Source organism: Pituophis catenifer, unplaced genomic scaffold (assembly GCF_029215685.1).
Source record: "Pituophis catenifer annectens isolate HBS135680 unplaced genomic scaffold, rPitCat1.0.hap2 SCAF_1, whole genome shotgun sequence".
NCBI classification, from domain to species: Eukaryota; Metazoa; Chordata; class Lepidosauria; order Squamata; family Colubridae; genus Pituophis; species Pituophis catenifer.
In genome coordinates this window covers 296,730,797-296,749,753 of record NW_027256881.1, presented here as the reverse complement: position 1 = coordinate 296,749,753, position 18,957 = coordinate 296,730,797, and the positions used below count along the sequence as shown (strand labels likewise).

The 18,957-nt window shown below is 37.3% G+C and overlaps 1 protein-coding gene across 1 annotated transcript in view; it reads right to left on the bottom strand.

Moving 5' to 3' along the window:
- Window positions 1-18,957, bottom strand: part of MIA2 (MIA SH3 domain ER export factor 2) — a 54,719-nt gene that overhangs the window by 4,413 nt on the left and 31,349 nt on the right. The window contains exons 14-26 of the mRNA XM_070940631.1: window positions 18,774-18,878; window positions 18,251-18,373; window positions 17,663-17,786; window positions 17,054-17,100; window positions 16,309-16,399; window positions 14,773-14,911; window positions 10,965-11,066; window positions 9,859-9,919; window positions 9,286-9,321; window positions 7,923-7,990; window positions 6,043-6,125; window positions 5,574-5,702; window positions 189-347 (exon numbers count right to left, since the gene is read on the bottom strand). Coding sequence (XP_070796732.1) covers window positions 189-347; window positions 5,574-5,702; window positions 6,043-6,125; window positions 7,923-7,990; window positions 9,286-9,321; window positions 9,859-9,919; window positions 10,965-11,066; window positions 14,773-14,911; window positions 16,309-16,399; window positions 17,054-17,100; window positions 17,663-17,786; window positions 18,251-18,373; window positions 18,774-18,878 — 1,267 coding nt within the window. The remainder of the gene's footprint in view (window positions 1-188; window positions 348-5,573; window positions 5,703-6,042; window positions 6,126-7,922; window positions 7,991-9,285; window positions 9,322-9,858; window positions 9,920-10,964; window positions 11,067-14,772; window positions 14,912-16,308; window positions 16,400-17,053; window positions 17,101-17,662; window positions 17,787-18,250; window positions 18,374-18,773; window positions 18,879-18,957) is intronic.

Sequence of the window (18,957 nt, the reverse complement as noted above, 5' to 3'; positions counted from 1 at the left end):
GGATATAAATCAATAAATATTAATTCTGAGGAAAAAAACAATGTTTAGAGTATACTACCTTCAAATGATTTATACATATTCATCCACTGAACCAAAATCAAAGATCCATTTCAAAGGAGATCTCAGTAATATTTCAATGTAGTTTCATTTCTGCATTTAGCAAAGAATGGCAGATCATGTTTTGTTACCTGGGTGAGGGAGGATTACTCTGTGATCTCTATCCCATGGAGGTGACAAAGATCCAGTGTCAGAAGGTGGCCTGTGTGGATCAGATAACCTACTAGCGTTCAGCTCTCCTCTTTCATTACCAACTTCAGTTATGCCAGGATTCCCCAATCCTCTTGAACCTAATCAAAAATATTACCATGGATCCAATTAGCTCAATATCTAATAGTCATAACTGAACCTGTAAATACCAAAACAATGTCCATTTCAAATATGTAAATCTGTTGTCTCACATTTATCATAAAATTTAGGTGAAAAGATAAATTTGACTAATATACACAAGTAAAATCTCACTGAAGTTACAAATAGGATAAGAAAACATAACATGTTTGTGATATTTAAGCTGGCTCATTATACATTTATGTAAAATTTGTATCATGCAGCTTGAATACTGATTCTCCAAGATATACAGTGGATATAGAAAATCTGGTTAAAATGCCAGGTTTTTGAGATGTAAAAATATCAGACCAAGATAAATCACCTCAGAATTTTTTCAACTTTTACTATAACATATAAGCTCTATAATTCAATTGAAAAACAAACAGAAATCTTTTAGGTGGAAATAATAAAAAGTACAATAGCATGGTTGCATAAGTATACCATCTCATAATTGGGGATGTGATTATATTTAGAATTAACCAATCACATTCAAACTGATGATAAATAGTAGTCAATACACACCTGCCATCAATTAAAGTGACTGATCAAACCCATATAAAATTCAGCTGTTTTGGTAGGATTTTTCTGACATTTACTCAGTTGCCTCTTAAACCAAAAACCATGATCTGCAAAGAGTGTACAAAGTATCAAAAGGATCTCACTGTTGGACATTATCAATCAGAAGGGTACAAACAATTTTACCATGAAACATACTGAAGATAATCAATAACAAGTAGACAAAAACAGTGATATTGCCAAGAATATCACTATATATAAGAGCCGAGGTGGCGCAGTGGTTAGAGTGCAGTACTGCAGCTACTTCAGCTGACTGCTAGTTCAGCAGATCAGCGGATCAAATCTCACCAGCTCAAGGTTGACTCAGCCTTCCATCCTTCCGAGGTGGGTAAAATGAGGACCCAGATTGTTGGGGGCAATATGCTATTCAGTATACTGTCTTTGGTGTAAGCCGCCCAGAGTCCTCAGAGAGTGAGCGGCATAGAAATATGAATAATAAATAAAAGAAAGAAAGAAAGAAGTGTATATCCCTCCAAAATTTATGGGGGTGGTGGTGTAACAGCAACCAAGAAGAAAACTGGGCTGGGAGGCTGCCAAGAGGCCTATAACAACTTTAAAGGAGTTTCAGAAATTTCTGGCAAGTACTGATTGTGTACTAATGTGACAACAATCTCCCATATTCTTCATATGTCTGGGCTATGATGTATGGTGATGTTCTGTCCCCGCACCCAACCAGCCGAGGGTTAAATAAACTTCTTCAAATACTCAACGTCAGTGATAAGGAACTTGGCAGCAACTCCATGGCTGCTTGCCAAGAACTTTTTACTCCAATAACACAGACAAAAATATACACAGTTTGAATAGTCCAGTTTGTAATTAAATCCACAGCAAATAGGCGTTGTGTCCAAAGGTGCAAAGTGACTCGCCAGAGATTAGCTTTGTCCGTCACAGAGTCCGAATGGCCACCACACTCCCTTTTATAGCCTGTGGGGTGTGGTCCAGTGACTCAGCTTAATCTCTGGCACGCCTTCTTTTCTGCTGCGCACGCTTGTCTCTCCGACGCTGGTGTGGGTCCAACCACAATGTTTCTTCGTCACTATCCGACGGCTCGGAAACACCTGGCTCCTGGCCAATCTCTTCTCCTTCGGGAGACACCTGAGGCATTGCCAGAGAGGAGGGTCCTGAAGAGGGAGGCCTGGCTGTCTCCTCTTCTTCATGTTCGGAGCCTTCTTCCTCTGATAAGATAGGCTCAGAGGACGGAGCCACAACAGGTAACAACATGGAAGCCTTTTCTTATAAAGAAAATCACCCAAGTCCTGCTACATTTCCCAAAAACCTAAATCAAGTCTGAAATGTAGAAAAAATGTGTTATGGTCTTATGAACTTTTTGACCATGATTTCAAAAAGTATGTTTGGTGCAAAAACAACTCTGCGCATTACCAGAAGTACATCAAACCAACAGTGAAGCTTGGTGATGGCAGCATTATGCTTTGGGACTGTTCTTCAGCTAGAATTGGGGCTTTAATCAAGGTGGAGAGAATTAGAAACAGTTCCAAACATCAGGCCTCTGCTAAAATACTGAAGATGAAGAGGAATTTCACATTTCAACACAGCAATCCAAAGTATACCACCAAATCAACAAAAGAATGGCTTCACCAGAAGAAGATCAAAGTTTTGGAATGGCTCAGTCAGAGCCCAAACCTGAATCCAATTGAAAATCTGCGGGGTGACCTGAAGAGGGCTGTGCATAGGAGATCGCAATCTGACAAACTTGGGAGTGCTTTCGCAAGGCACAATGGGCAGATTCCAAAGGCAAGGTGTGCTAATGCTGATAAGCTCCCACCCCAAAAGACTGAATGCTGTCATAAAATCAAAACGTGCTTCAACAAAGTATTAGTTTAAGGGTGTGTACACTTATGCAACCATTTTATTGTACACTTCAATTGAGTTGTACAGTTTATATATTAAAGGTGGAAAAATTCTGAACTGATTTATCCGAGTCCGATATTTTTTTTTTTTTACATCTCAAAAACCTGGCAATTTAACTTGTGTGTAAACTCACAAGGCGATTCTTTCGCTGGGAACTTTGCAAAAAAGGTAAGGGGGGGAGCATGGATATGATTGGAATGTGTGGGAAGCTGGGAGGGAGAAAAGGAATTTACGTGAGCCATTTGCAGCTTGAGAAAATCTCACAAGCCCAAGGTCAGACTCTGAAGACTTTCGAAAGGTGCAGTCTGTTTCCCCAAAATAAAATGCTTAACCTGGATTGGTGGAGAGTGGACGCTGGGTGGCCCGGGTAAGGAAAAGGAAGCTTTACTATGCTGGATTTTGCATCAACACCTTAGGAGTGGCTTTGCTGCTTCTGTACCTATATGGATCTGTCAGTAAAGTTTTACTCCCAGTACTTTCTTTTGCTATACATGCCAATGGACAGTTGACACTTTCTATACCCACTGCAAACACCCACTGGCCCAATCTAGAGCAGTAAACCTCTGAAATTAGAAAATTCACATATATTACAGGCATTAAACTTTAAAGAACTCTTCATATAATTAAAAAAAGGGCATGTGTTTCCACTTTCACACACATTCTGATCAGGATTGGGCCAGTGAACATGTTTAAAAAAACAGAGTGATGTACATTTTATATACTGTGTACTTTAACTGTGAGGCAGTCTGTAAATGGCTCTAACAAAGCTCTTCTTTTAGTATTATTTGGTTTCAATATTATTACGGAAATGTTATATTCTCGTATCTTTTCTGTTATACAATGTTACTTCAGCTTTACGAAGTGAAGACTTTTCTAATTTGCCCTTGTTTTTACTCATGGTCATCGCAGATTTTAGAAAAGGATAAATCATATTAAATATTTTACTTTACTTTTTTACTTCATATTTTCTTCCTTCTTTTCCTTTACTTTTCCCTCCTTCCTTTTCCTCTGTTACTGTAGTACATCCTCAGGATCTTTCTCTCATCACAGAAGAGATTCAGACTTTCAAACAGAAATCAAGTAAGACTGCCTTTTTTTTTTCTTTCATCAATAGTGACCAGTTCTTTGAGATTGCCTAAATTAGTCATTTCAGTTTTCTTGGTTTTTCAGAAGTGGTTTGCTTTTGCCTCCTTAGGGTTAGAGAAAAAATGACTCGGCCAACGTCACCCAGCAAGCTTTGTGTCTAAATTGGGACTATAACACACTTTCTAGCCTGATGCCTTAAATACTACACCAAGCTGGCTCTCAGATAAAAACTTTTATCTGACCACAAACATGCATTGTTGGAAGTCTGTCTGTTTATATTCCTTAAGACTTTTGTTAACTGCCTAGAACTCTAAAAATACTGTGAATCTTTGAATCTGGCACTATTCTTAATTGCTATTAAACACTCAAACTTTTGATCACTAACATTCAAACTAATGTTTTTCTCTGCCATTGCTTCTACAATTGCCTATTTTGTATTGTTCTATTGACCTTAAGCTTATATATGAACAGGATATAAGAACTTGTATCAACATGCAGTAGAAGAGTTCAAGTAAGATAAAGCGAGGAGATGCCTGTGCTTACACTTCATCCAATTCTCCAATTTAAAACAAACTATTATTGTGTTTTATTCTGTCTGCAAAAGTTGCAAATTTACTTAATATTCTCTTTGTCTTAGATATGCAATTGTTCAGTCATGTCAGGCTGCTGCTTAGAAAACCACCACCATCACCCTGAAACAAAATCCACATTATATTAAGATTCGACTTATAAAGCAAAGGAAGGAAGGAAGTCTTTTCATCAACCTAATCACTATGTATTTTGAAACAAACATTGCTCTCAGAGCCCAATTCTGTCTCAAACGCAACCTTCTCCAAGAAACCCATCACATCTTTTAAAGAGATTAAAAGAGTTTTTCTTATTTTAGAAGAATAAATGAGAAATAAGCATTTTGAACAGGTAGGAAAAAGAAACTGAAACTATATTCAACCTTATTCAACCTTTTCATTTTTAATTAATTGTAGTTCAAAAGCAGGTAAACAGTTTGAGTATCTTATTCTGATTCTCAAACCATGGCATAGTGTTGATCTCTTACCTACTTCATTATATGGTACTTGCTCATTCCAGACTGTCTTATACCAGCAGTTTTGGAATAAAGTATAACAGTTTTAAAGTCATCTTTAGGCCACAATCAACCATCTAAGATGGATAAATCCATACGGTATTTTATTGTAACGTAAGGATAATATGACCTGCTTTTCCTTTCATCTCACTTATTTTAGTTTTAAAAACTACTATTTGGTCCAGTTTTTATTAATCTAATGAATAAGCCATATTGGTTTAGGACTTTTAAAAAGTAAATTAATTTCAAAACTAATCTTGGTACTAACTAATCATAGGTACTGGTAGATCAAAGATTTACAAAAAGTTTCAGTCAGGAACAAATGTAAAAAAAGTACTTTCACGAACAGGAGCCTTCTCTCTGCAGGTTTTCCATAAAAATATGTAATACATAAAATTTGGATATATGGAATTACTGCTCTCAGCTCCATGCTAGAGACCATTTATATAGATAATATAAATGTAGCTGAAAAGGATTTTTTAAAGTTGATTTTATAGAACTATTACCAAGAAAGGAGGGATAGACTAAGAGGAGAGAGAATCCAGAATCATTAAGTTTTCAAATTTAAGAAGTGTACCTCTTCCTCCTCCACCTGGAAGCACAGGTGAAAGTCTTAAGGGACCCTCCAATAGGGTTGGGGGGGAAAGAAAAGCTCTTGTTTCAGATGAAGGTCTGCCCATTGGTGAGGGTCCATATGGGGACTGCTCTGGAACAGTTAAAACAAAATACTAAAATTTACAAAGTTAATGTTAATGGGTGTATAGAACAACAATTGTTTATCAGCTCAGATCTGAAGTTTAAATTGGAACATAATAAAGTCAACTGATTGACTTTTCTTATTAGCCCTGCAATTACACAGCTCAGTTTTTGCTAATCATTTGAGGAATTATGCAGGTTTTATTTAAGAAACACGGGGGGAATTAGGTATTGTAATTCAATTAAATGCAAATGCTAATTACACTTGAATTGGTAGTTTGGTACATTTATTCAAAAATTAAATTAAAGAATTCTTTAAAGTACACTGGAAATTAAATAAAATGCCATACCTCTGCCAAATGCTGTGGCTGTATCATCATAAGCATAAGGATCTTTTTTCAAAAGGTGGTGTTTAAATTCTATTTCTGTCAAACTAAAGAAAAGAACAAAAAGCTATCATCTTCCATATGACTGCTTCAACCATTTAGTTTTTCTACTGCAAAGGAAAAATCAGTTCATCAGATAGATCACAGGCATTGGCTGATTCAATGATTTATACATACATATGATTTGGATGGCTTCCCAACTTGCAAAATGATTTTGAGAGGCTAATTTAGGACTAAAAACTAAACAAAATAAACATAAAACATAATATAAAACAGCACAAACAGAAGGACTCGACATATCCAAAATTTCAAATTTATTTTCCAGCAGGCTCATTCATTATACTAACTCAGTATTTTTGGGAGGGCAGAGGAACAAAAGGGAAAATACATTTTTAAAGTCTGACAGAAGACCAGAGCCTTCCAAATATCATAGAACATGCTGTTCTGAAAGGTACGAAATCATGACAGAGCAAGTACCATTAAATAACACTGTTCTATGAAGTGATCTTAAGTATGCCCATGAATTGTACCCAGAAGCCTACAGGAAACCAATTTAGCTCATGTAGTAGTGTTGTTATGTGGTCATGATTCTGGCTACACACCATTACATTACTGATTAATTCTAATTTCTGGATAGTCCACAAGAGCAGCCTGATGTAGACCAATCTGCAATAATCCAAGTGTGATATGATCAAAGCATGAGTGGACTGTGAGCAGGGCTTCCTGATTAAGAATCAAATGCAACTGGCATACAATATGAATTTGTGCAAAGGCCCACTGCATCTACTCCCACTAATTCAAGGAGACCTCCAAAATGCACAGCAGTTCTTTCTCGAGGAGTGCAACTCCATACAGAACTAAAGATGGTCAGTTTTCAGAAAGGGAGAGGGTCCTAAATCTCACAATCATTCTGAGTTGCTTAGGTTTAGCCAAAACCTATGCTTTCCCATTTACACCACTTCATCCTTCAGACATGAAAAACAAACCTTGACAGCATCCCTTGGTTAGCCCTGAGTACAGATACAAAGCTTTATATTATCAGTATATTGATGATACTTAACTCTGTTCCAATTGATGACTTCATTCAGTGGCTTTATGTAAGTATCAAATAGTGGTGGAGAGGGAAAAACTCTGAGTACCACTGCAAAGCAGGGACTTAGGCCTATACTCCTCCCCTACCAATGTCAAGTGTAACATCATGGCCCTTTTATTAAAACTGAAACTGTCTAGGAAGATACCATGACTGATAAAATCAAGCCACTAAAAGATCATCCAGGGCAACAGATGCATCACCCCCACTACAGTATCTACAGTATCTCTCTAAAAATAGAAGGTTGAAGACTGGGTGAAGATAATCTAGAACTATTAGATTAAGCCATGATTTCTTTAAGAAGTGATGAATTATCACAGAATCACCCCCTTGTTCAAAAACACATTCATAACCACCTAGATCTAACCATATATTGACTCTTTAGGAGGTCTTCCTTTTGTTAATCAGGACTGGACACAAGGCTTTCAGGATTTATTTATAAATAAGAATTGAGATATGGAGGAAAAGATCATTTGTTGTTTCAAGAGAAGTTGCTAAATTTTGAAAATTATTTATACTTGTGATGAAGAAAGAAATAATTTCTTTAAATACTATATTTTTTTCTTTTCTATTTTTTTCTTTCTGCACTTTCTATTCTTTCCTTTTATGTTTATTTCAATTATCCTTTAATTGTAATGTTTAATAAAATTACTGTTATAAAAAGGATAATGCTAGGGAGTAAACAGTAACCCAACAATAACTTATGTTTAGAACTAATGCTAAAACTTCTACACATGAACATCTTTATACTTACTTTTGTCTTCTGTGTAGATTTTCCTTTCTCATGTCATTCAGTTGCCTTTCAGCTGCCCGGGCTGTCAACTTCAAATATATAGCAAATATCAGAATTTTGTCTAAATAAATAAATGTGCTATAATTTTTGAAAGTTCAACAAATATTTTGAAAATCAAGAATATAATAATTTTACTTATATCTAGAATAATTACCTTTAAGTCTATGCATTACTTTAAATAACAATCAGATAAAGCATGCAAATCCAATGTGTTTAGGTTAAACCAAAAAAGTCCACATTCTAAAGCTTTATAAGTACCAGTGCACTCTAAATGCCTAAATGTTTTTAGCATTAAGTATGAATCAAATAGTTTGTTGGTTCTTCATTGTTAATTACTTTTAAGAATTTCTCCATTCATTTTCATGGAACTCCTGCATTAAGTAAGGCAACTGGTATGCACATATATTATCATGGGTACTTATCTTTGGATATTATTATTTTTATATGTCTGGATCAGTGAAACAATCTTCCTATCATTGTACTAACTCCATGCTGGGCACTACTAAATAACAGTTTAGCACCTACATATACATTTGGTTTTGGAAAGAATGGCCATTTTAGCAAATCCTTAATCTATTACAATAGTAAGGACAATTTGCATAAGGCATCTTTTTTAACCAATAGGGACTATTGGTATTTAAAGAAAATAAATTTTGAAAGTCATAATTCAGCAAAGAATGTATGTAGCATCCACAAACAGAAAATGATTTTAAGATTGCACTTCTGATTTATCTTTTTTAAAAAAATCTGGGAAGATATGTATTCAACTGTATGGGTGACAATTTTGCACTGAAAACTTTTGAAAGCTTTGGTGAGTACTCTATTTTTTACTCTATCTTTAGAGCTTTCCTTCTGATGTGCTCTAGGAAATATGGTGTGCTATAGGAAATTAAGTCTTTTTTTTACAAAAGTACAGCCAAGCATTAAGAAAAAATAAAAAAAACCATTATCTACCTTGGTGAGGTAAATTGGCAGTTTGTAAATCTGATAAATAAAATAAAATTTAACATAAAATGTAAAGAAACAGGGCCATTTTGAAACATCTATAGCAGTGGTGGGTTGCTACCAGTTCGCTCCGGATCGGGCGAATCGGTAGCAGCAGCGGCGGGAGGCTCTACACACCCACCCGGACGTGCCCACAAGCGAACCAGTAGCGGCTGAACTTGAAACCCACTACTGATCTATAGCCCCAAAGAGCAATCATGTGTCTTTGAGAGAAAAAAAACTAACAGACGAACATGTATGTAACCTTCCTTATTGAAAACACCCTACACCAATGCTGTAATTTTTTTCAAATGGACAGTAAAATAGTGCTTTAACTTACCCAATTATCATGAGCTTTTTTCTCATGTGAGTTAATCTATTAAAACAAAACTATACATTAATTTAGAAGTAAAATCAAATTGAATGACATTCTATAAGTTCTTTTTAACAGAAATCAAATATGGAACACAATATTTTAAGTACTTTATAGTATAGAATACAAGTGGCAAAGCTACCATAAGATGTTGCTTCAACAAAGCTCTGCCACTAAACCAAAAACAATTAAAACCACACTTTTATGTATATTTACCAGACAACAAATTTTACTGAAAGGATTCAATAAAAGTCATATCAATTTGCTTTCATGCACATTTGAGATTCAGCCTTAGTTTCTCTGTTGTAGTTACATAATAGCTTTAGTTAAACAAAAAGTTACATTGTGAAGTTTTAATTATAATTAAATGGATGAATGAAAGGAAGGATATGAATAAAAGAAAATTCCAATTGAAATAATTCAGAACAGTACTGAAAAGTAATTTCAAACAACTTTCCCCCCTCAAAGACGCCAATGAACTGAAGCCATGTTATATGAGGTAAAACAAATTAGAAACTTTTCAATTAAGAAAATACATACTTGTTTCTCATAAGAACGAACAGTTCTTTCCAGTTCTTCTTCAAGATCTTTTACCCGATGCCTATAAAATATTTACAAGGAGAAACTGTTATTACTGTTGCAAAATTTTATTAAATAATTTAGACGTAAGTAAATTGGTTTTATTTTTAAAAAACTAGATGAAGTTGGAAGACAATAGAAAAAGGAGACCAATCAGATATCTCTATCTACCAAACGTATCAGAACCTCCCTGTTGCAATTTCTTTGCTTGCAAAACTCAGTTGTGCCTAAAAGTGGCAGGACATGTTGTGAATGGAATTATTTTTAACTGAAGTTACTGTGAATGATGTGCTCCTATTTATGATCAAGTGGAAAGAATGAACTTTAGCAGAATTATCTCCTCTGCTGAAAATAAATAAGCATGCTAGTATTTGTGATTTTAAAAAGGGATAATAAATAATTTGTCTAACTGTTTCTTAGTAATCATCAGCTATCTAAATACTTTATCCTCTTCCAGAGAGGTTTTGAATTAAATCTAACAAAGGATGAAGGGAACTTTTATTATCCAACAGGGTTTTTCTGGCTCTCTTCTGATTGCAGTCTCTTGCATCTTTCCCAGCTGTGCTTTAGGATTCCATGGTCCTCCAAACTAGTGGGGAATGTACCATAAGTAACTACAACATGCATAACCTGCAGACCAGAGATGGGTTGCTCCCGGTTCTGTCTGGTTCTTGCAAACCGGTAGTAAAAGTGGCGGGAGGCTCCACCCAGATGTCATAATTGACGATCTGCGCATGCGCAGAAGCTTCTGCGCGCACAAGTTCCCGTTGCGAACCAGTAGTAAAGGTAAGTAGAACCCACCCCTGCTGCAGACAACAAATACAACATGGAGATGGAAGTTCTCCTTGCAAGAGTAGGCCTCCCTTTCCATTTGCAAGGGCATCTTTGAAAGCAAACATAGGTGTTTAATGTTGTGTCATAGATCTCTGGGCCAATGCTTCTTTCCTCTTACATAAAACACTACTAAAAATATCTCAAGTACAATACTAGATTGGTACTCTTCCAATTAATCTCTATTTCTTTTTCAAAAATTTGGAATTGATTAATATAATACTTGGTGAAATTACCGATAAGTATTCATTTCTTCAGCAGCATGATTAATTTTCTCATCGACTTTGGAAAGTTTTTCTTCTTTCTGTAAACGTTCTTTTTCTTCTACAGTTAATTTCCTTTTAAAAAGTAAATATTACATTAGTCATAACTTTTTTTTTAAGTTTTCATATGAAAGCCATTTTCAGAAAAATTATTTTCAAGAACTTGTAAAGTAATTCTGTTATGTTTTTCTAATAATAAATGACTATTATAAAAACTGCAAATCATTTACACTTACTATAGAATTTACTCTATAGAAATGTGGAATTTCCAAATAAAAAATATAGCATTGAGCAGTAAAAGAACTTGGATAGTCTCTTTGAATGATGCATGATTTTACTCTGAAAAGTTTTAATGTATAACCTTGTTGCATGCGGTTGTTTATTTATTTATTTATTTATTATTTAAATTTGTATACCGCCCTTCTCCCGAAGGACTCAGGGCGGTGCACAGCCAAAATTAAAATACATACAATACAAAATTTAAAATAATTTAAAAGCAGAATTAAATCGAATTGGCTTCCCAAAACATTAAAACCCATTACCCTTAAAATAACCCATTAAAATTTTAAGCCAGCCCAGCTTGCTGAAATAGGAAGGTCTTCAAAGCTCGACGGAAGGTCCGGAGGTCCGGGATTAGTCGTATTCCTGGGGGTAGCTCGTTCCAGAGGGCGGGTGCCCCCACAGAGAAGGCTCTCCCCCTAGGGGTCGTCAGTCGACATTGCTTGACCGACGGCACCCTAAGGAGGCCCTCTCTGTGGGACCGAGTTGACCGGTGGGGGGTTATCGGTGGCAGAAGGTGGTCTCGCAAATAACCGGGCCCTAAGCCATGGAGCGCTTTAAAGGTGAGAACCAATACCTTGAAGCACACCAGGAAGACCACCGGAAGCCAGTGCAGCTCGCGCAGGCAAGGTGTCACAGGGGAGCACCATGTCGCCCCCATAATTACCCGCCCAGCCACGTTCTGGACCAGCTGGAGCTTCCGAGTGCTCCTCAAGGGGAGCCCCATGTAGAGAGCATTGCAGTAGTCCAGGCGAGAGGTGACGAGGGCATGAGTGACCGTGCATAGGGAGTCCCGATCCAGAAAGGGACGCAACTGGCGTATCAGGCGAACCTGATAAAAAGCCCCCCTGGCCACGGCCGTCATATGCTCTTCTAAAGACAGCCGTGCATCCAGGAGGACGCCCAAATGCGAGTCCTCTCCGTGGGGGCCAATGACTCGCCCCCAATAGCCAGAGATGGCACCAGCTGACTATATCGGGACGCCGGCATCCACAGCCACTCGGTCTTGGAAGGGTTGAGTCGAAGCCTGTTCCTCCCCATCCAGACCCGCACGGCCTCCAGGCACCGGGACATCACTTCAAGGGCATCGTTGGGGTGGTCTGGGGTGGAGATGTACAGCTGAGTATCATCAGCGTACAGATGGCATCGCACCCCAAATCCACGGATGATCTCGCCCAGCGGCTTCACATAAATGTTGAACAGGAGAGGCGAGAGGACCGACCCTTGCGGCACCCCACAAACAAGGTGCCTCGAGGTCGACCTCTGCCCCCCAGCCAACACGGACTGCGACCGGTCGGAGAGACAAGAGGAGAACCACCATAGAACGGTGCCTCCCACTTCCAACCCCTCCAGCTGGCGCAGCATGATTCCATGGTCAATGGTATCAAAAGCCGCTGAGAAATCTAATAGGACCAGGACAGAGGAACATCCCCTGTCCCGAGCCCTCCAGAGATCATCGACCAACGTGACCAAAGCCGTTTCTGTGCTGTACCCAGGCCTGAAGCCGGACTGGAATGGATCCAGATAGACAGCTTCATCCAGGTAGTGTGGGAGCTGTCGCGCAACCACACTCTCGACAACCTTCGCCACAAAGCGAAGATTGGAGACAGGACAGTAGTCTGCCAAAACAGCCGGATCCAGAGAGGGCTTCTTGAGGAGGGGCCTCACCACCGCCTCTTTCAAGGCAGGAGGTAAGACACCCTCACTCAGAGAAGCGTTAATAATCCTCTGGAGCCAGCCTCATGTAACCTCCCAGGTAGCCAGCACCAGCCAGGAGGGACATGGGTCCAATAAACATGTGGTTGCGTTCAATCTCCCCAGCATCCTGTCCACGTCCTCGGGAGTCACAGGATCGAACTCCTCCCAGATGACATTATCAAGACCTGCCTCAGACACATCGCCTGAACCCACCGGGTCAGAGTCCAAGCCGTCCCGAATCTGAGCGATTTTATCATGCAGATAACACGCAAAATCCTCAGCACGCCCTTGCAAGGGGTCTTTCCGCGCTCCCAGATGGAGAAGGGAGCGGGTCACCCTAAACAAGGCGGCTGGGCGATTATCTGCCGATGCGATAAGAGCGGAGAAGTAATTACACTTCGCCGCTTTTATCGCCACTAAGTAGGTCTTGATATAAGACCTCACTAGTGCTCGGTCAGATCCAGATCGACTAGCCCTCCAACTACTCTCTAGGCATCTTTTCTGGCGCTTCATCTCCCTCAGCTCCTCGGAGAACCAAGGAGCTGGGCCGATTCGGCGCCGGGTCAGAGGCCGCAAAGGCACGACCCGATCTAAAGCACCAGTGGCCGCCCTATCCCAGGCGGCCACCAGGTCTTCCGTCGAGTCGTGAGCCAGAGTCTCAGGAAATGGCCCAAGCTCCATTCGGAACCTATCAGGTTGTTGTGGCTCCGTTACCTGAGCCTGTGTCATCGGCAGGAGAGGACTCCAAGAGTGAAGGAGAGGAGTTGGCAAGGCCTCCCTCTCCAGGACCCTCCTCTCTGGTCCACCGAAGGGCAAGAGATAGGGCCGGGGCCAAGCATGTCCACGCAGCCACAGGTGGACAGTGATGAGGGTAATGAGTCTTGACTGGATCCTCGGCAGCGTCACAGAGATAAGCGCGCACAACAGAAGAAAAGGCGTGCCAGAGATTAGGCTGAGTCACTGGACCATACCCCAGAGGGTATAAAAGGGGGTGAGGTGGCCATTCAGACTCTGTGACGAACAAAACTAACTACTATCGAGTCACATTGCATCTTTGGAAACAACATTATCGGCCTTGGATTTATTTTACGAACTGGACAAACCTTGACTGTGTGTATTTTGTTTATTGAGTAAAAGTTCTTGGCAAGCAGCTACTGGGTTGCTGCCAAGCGTCTTATCGGAAGAATTGGTTGTCTGCCAGTTTATTTAACCCCCGGCTGTCTGTTTGTGTGCGTGTGTGGGACGGGGACAGAACAGTGGTGTGTTTATGTGTACAAACAAAATGATGATGGAGAGTGAAACTAAAACTCTCACCATTTGGTGTCTCTATGTTCTTTAAGTGATTGGCAGAATCAGACATAAAAAATATCCAATTTCTGTATCTAAGCTCTTTATATATTCAGGCTACACAGTGAAATAACAATCAAGTAGGCCTTTTTAAAGAATTCAAAAGCAAAATTCAGTTCTTTGTATGACACTGATTGATCATACTGTACTGGTCTCAAAATAAGTATTTGGTATTCCAAAATGATTTCCAATAAACCAAAAAACATAGCAAATAAATGTTGTAAACGTACTTCCTTTAAGCTAACCTGTAGGATTTAGAGTAACTGAATAACTCTTGTAGATTTAATAATATCAATCTATTCAATATTGGCACAAGAAAGTAAACTAGTAAAATAATTTGGCAAATTTAAGTTATATATTGTGCTACAAATTGAAAACATTCAATTACAGAGAACTAACATTCCATAACAAATTAATGAGTGATTTATTAACCAATAAATCCACTGCCAAGTAATACCTGTGAAGATTCATTTCATTTTCTTGGTACAGTTCTGTCATGACTTGAAGCTTTTGCTGAAGCTTTTGAATTTCATTTTGAACCTCTATATTTTCTGACTGCAAAATGACATGTTCCTTTTGTAGTCTTTCAATCCGTTCTGTCATAAAGAAATAAGTACAAATAAGCAAATATTGGAACCATAAAACTGCAACTCAGAAATTTAATGTGCTCCTGAAAACAAGTGGTTTAGTTTGATCGGGAATATTTTATTCTGCTTTATTGTTACTCTACAATATGGTACATATTGCTATAGCTTTTTAAAGAAACTCTCCTGAATATTAGTATTAATATAATAACTTGATATTAGTATTAGTAGCTGAAAAATGACTTGTACTACTACAAAAATGCAAAAAAATTTTTTACTTCCACATGTATCTGAGGATTGGGTTTTACTGTTGGCTTACATAGGGGCACACCAGTTTAAAACAGGAAAGAGCTGTTAATCAGTGACATATTAATGTTCAAATAATTGAAATGGGCCAAAATACCTGCAAGCTGATGTGCAGAATTGATCAAACAGTCATAGAAAATGTCCGATGGAAGAGCTATTGCTATTAACGGTATACCACCAACTATTAAATCTAAGCCTTCATATTCTTTTTCCAACAAAGACAGTGAATGCTGGTTCAATGTGTTCAATAAAAACACAGCACAGAATGTTCTTTAGAGTGTTGTTAGTGAGTAGTGCTTTATCTATTAAGATGATTTAGATGAAAGTTCAGGTCATACTACAGGTCATAGCTCTAAAGCATTCACTGCTAGCCACTATTCATCAGTCTGTAAAGGCAAAAGCCATTAGATTTTTTTTTTTCCTGCTCTGGTTGATATTCTATCTGTAAGAAGATTCAACTAATGTTTATTGATTTTAAGAGGAGAACAAACAGAAAAAAACCTATTTTTTCTGCCTTAATGTTTTAGTCCATCTTCTATTAGCTTCAGTGTTTACAGATTCACCCCCATAAAAAAATAAAATGATATTCATGATTCCAGTTTTATCAATTCTGACGTTACCATTAAGATTTTGGGATGACACAAAAAGAAAAAAAGAAAAAGGAAAGAAAAACCAGACAACAACCTGGAAAAAACTTCACTAAAATTTAGAGCAGATGACAACACTTTTCTAAATAATCAGTGTGGGATACCGTTTAAAAAAATAATTAAAATTTAGATTCTTTCATCTTATGAGAACTGAGAAATTGTTTAAAATATCTTACCTCAGGGAATAACTCTCATTTAAAGGATACCTAATTATCTAAATAAAACTGCTATTATAAAAAGCTAAATCCAACATGTCCAGTCATACAAAGGGACTTAATTTTCATCTGCAATTTACTCAGTGCATGCATAAGCAGATTTAGGGAAGGAGGAAATAACTAAGAATTGAATTTTTTTTTCTAAAGTATCATTTTCAAAAACCTTAATTTTAAAAATAGCATATTCAGCTTACTTTCTTGCTCATTTTAAAATCTATGAAAAAAATTGTGATTACTGTACCTGCAAGCTCCTCTTTTGCTTTCTTTTCATCACCTAACTTTGAATATATTTGATTCCTTTCTGTTTCCGCAGACTTTAAATGAGCATTTAGCTATACAATGAAGAAAGATAAACTAGGTAAGATCATTACTGCTAGAAAAGAATACATTTGCACCTCTAGAACAAACATCATATTAATTCCAGCTTATTTTCTGTCTGTACTGTAATATACAAGTGCAGGGAACATTCTCCAATGAAATGTGATCAATGTATAATTTTGTTTCTAAATATACTATTTAAAAATTAGCCTGAATCCAGAGCTCTATTCGTGTCATGTTCTTGCTGAAGGAGAACGGAGGGCAATGTTGACAAGTATAGCTCCTCCCAAAGGTTCTTGAAAAAATAGTCTTAGGAGTTGGGAACTTCTACTACATTAGGTAGCCTACAGTTGTAGTGCCCTTCCTAGTTGTAATGGAAATTCCCAAGTCTTAAGAACATCTTTTCAAGGACCTTGAATAAAGGAAATTTTCTTCTTAACTCCTCTCCTAATTGGAGATGTAACTGGTTATCAATTCCTTTAGCAAATAGCTTCTGTAATTTTGGATCAATCCAAAAAGTTTAAGGGACTTCTTAAAATTGCTTAAATATTTATTTCATTAACATCCTGATGTATACAATATTTTCTCATGGTCCAAATAACTTTTTTTACATGCTAAACTTTACAGATTTTAAAATAATGAAAATGTTCACCGTGTTATCAAATTACCTTCGCAGCATAAATTAGCTTCTTTACGGTTTCTTTTTCTGGAATATCTGGTTATAAAGAAATCGAGAGAAAAAATAGCTCAGAGAAATAATCTTGGATTTATGAAAATAACACTGGCACTACAAATATTCTTTTTGTCCTTTCCCTTAACATTTTAATGTGCCTTTAGACAGGAATGTAGGGGTTAGCAAGGATTTATTTATTAAGCTGCTGACAAGCAACAGAATTTCTCAGCTGGCTTTAACATGTAACATTAGTTCATCCTTAGAGTAAATGTAGCTGACCCCCAAGTGGCTGCTGCTGCTGCTGCAATTTCTGGTTAAGAAATTGGGGTATAAGTGCGAGAAGACAGGACATCCAAAGACTTGTTTTTACTGTAGCTTTTTATCTTACTTCAAAGGATGACGTTGAGAAAAACTATTCTGATCTTAGCATCATGTAGCTCTGAGAAATCCAAAATATACTAATATAAAGCTTTTGGAGAAAAAAAAATTTTTTTGCCTTGAATGAAATAGATTATTCTCCACAAGCATGCATTATAATTTATTTCTTTTTGAAGACAAAGTTTATGACAGTGGTTTTCTATCTGAAATCTGAAAACATTTTTACCCAAGTGCTGCTCGTTTTCTGTTTCATTCTTTATATCATTATCCTTGTGGTTGTCACCCATAGAATCATGCTCTCCTGTTGCACAGCTCCAGTCTTTCATCCTTAGCAAGCAGTCTGTCAGAGACTAAGTAGTATTTTAGAATAAAGAGAGGGAGGGAGAGAGGGAGAGAGAGAATGAATGAATCTTGGACTCTATATTAAACAAATATCAAGGTAGTAAGTTTCATGCTCAAAACTACACTTTTATGGATACTGTGAATCTTCATTTGACAACTTCTTCCAAGAGAGGGAAAAAAAGGCACTACTATGGCAAGTCAGGACCCTGTAAACATTAGCAAAAATGAATTTATACCATGGGAGGCAAATTTCAATTTCCATTCAATGGAGATTTTAAAACAGAAGCCAAAGCATGAAAGTATTTTCTCATTATTAGGCATCACAAATCTCTAACTAGCAGTGGTTTATTTGATTTCTGAAAGAGCCACTTGCATTTACCTTAAAATGAATATGTTGAATATTTTCTGAGAACAATCTCTATAATTTTCTTTGTAGACCACTCAATAGTAAAAAAAATAGAAATATGTGTACCTTCATTTGACTTTCTTTATTTTTAAGAGCTTCCTCTAGATTTGCTTGAGATGATTCATACATTTTTATCTGCTCATTTAGTTCATTAAATCGTTCATTCCATCCTTCAGCTTCTTGTAATAACTACAGAGGGAAATTTGCAAAATCATATATTATATTGAAGAAATGTGATACAAATCAAACAAAAAACAAAGTGAATATTAAAAACTAAGTTAGGAGTTTGAAGATGTTATGTTGTCCTTGTCCCGCCCTCCACTCCCTTTTCTACACATGATCTTCTTTCCATTTTCAACTGGCCCAGTAATCACCAGATAGGTTATAAATGGCTTAACAAAGGGCTTTTTTCATCAGTACTGAATAAATTTATCTGCTAAAAAGCAAAGTCTCAAAATTTAATTACTTATAAAAGCAGAAGCTTTGCGAAACTTTCTTCCTTTGGATGAATTTCTTCTTTTTCTTACAATATTTAACAGTTTAAAGAATAAAAGTCTAAGTATGTATAGAGTCAGTGAAAAGTACATACTTGTTTTTCACTTTCATGAAGATGTCTGTTTTCCTCTATTGCATCTTGCAGTGATGTCTTCAATCTCTCCCTGTTAATTTCATGTACTTTTAATGTGGTTTTGGCCTAAATGACATGGAGACCACATTAAGCTGCATGCATCAATTTATTTATTTATTTAACAGTTTTGCAGCACCTTCCTTAA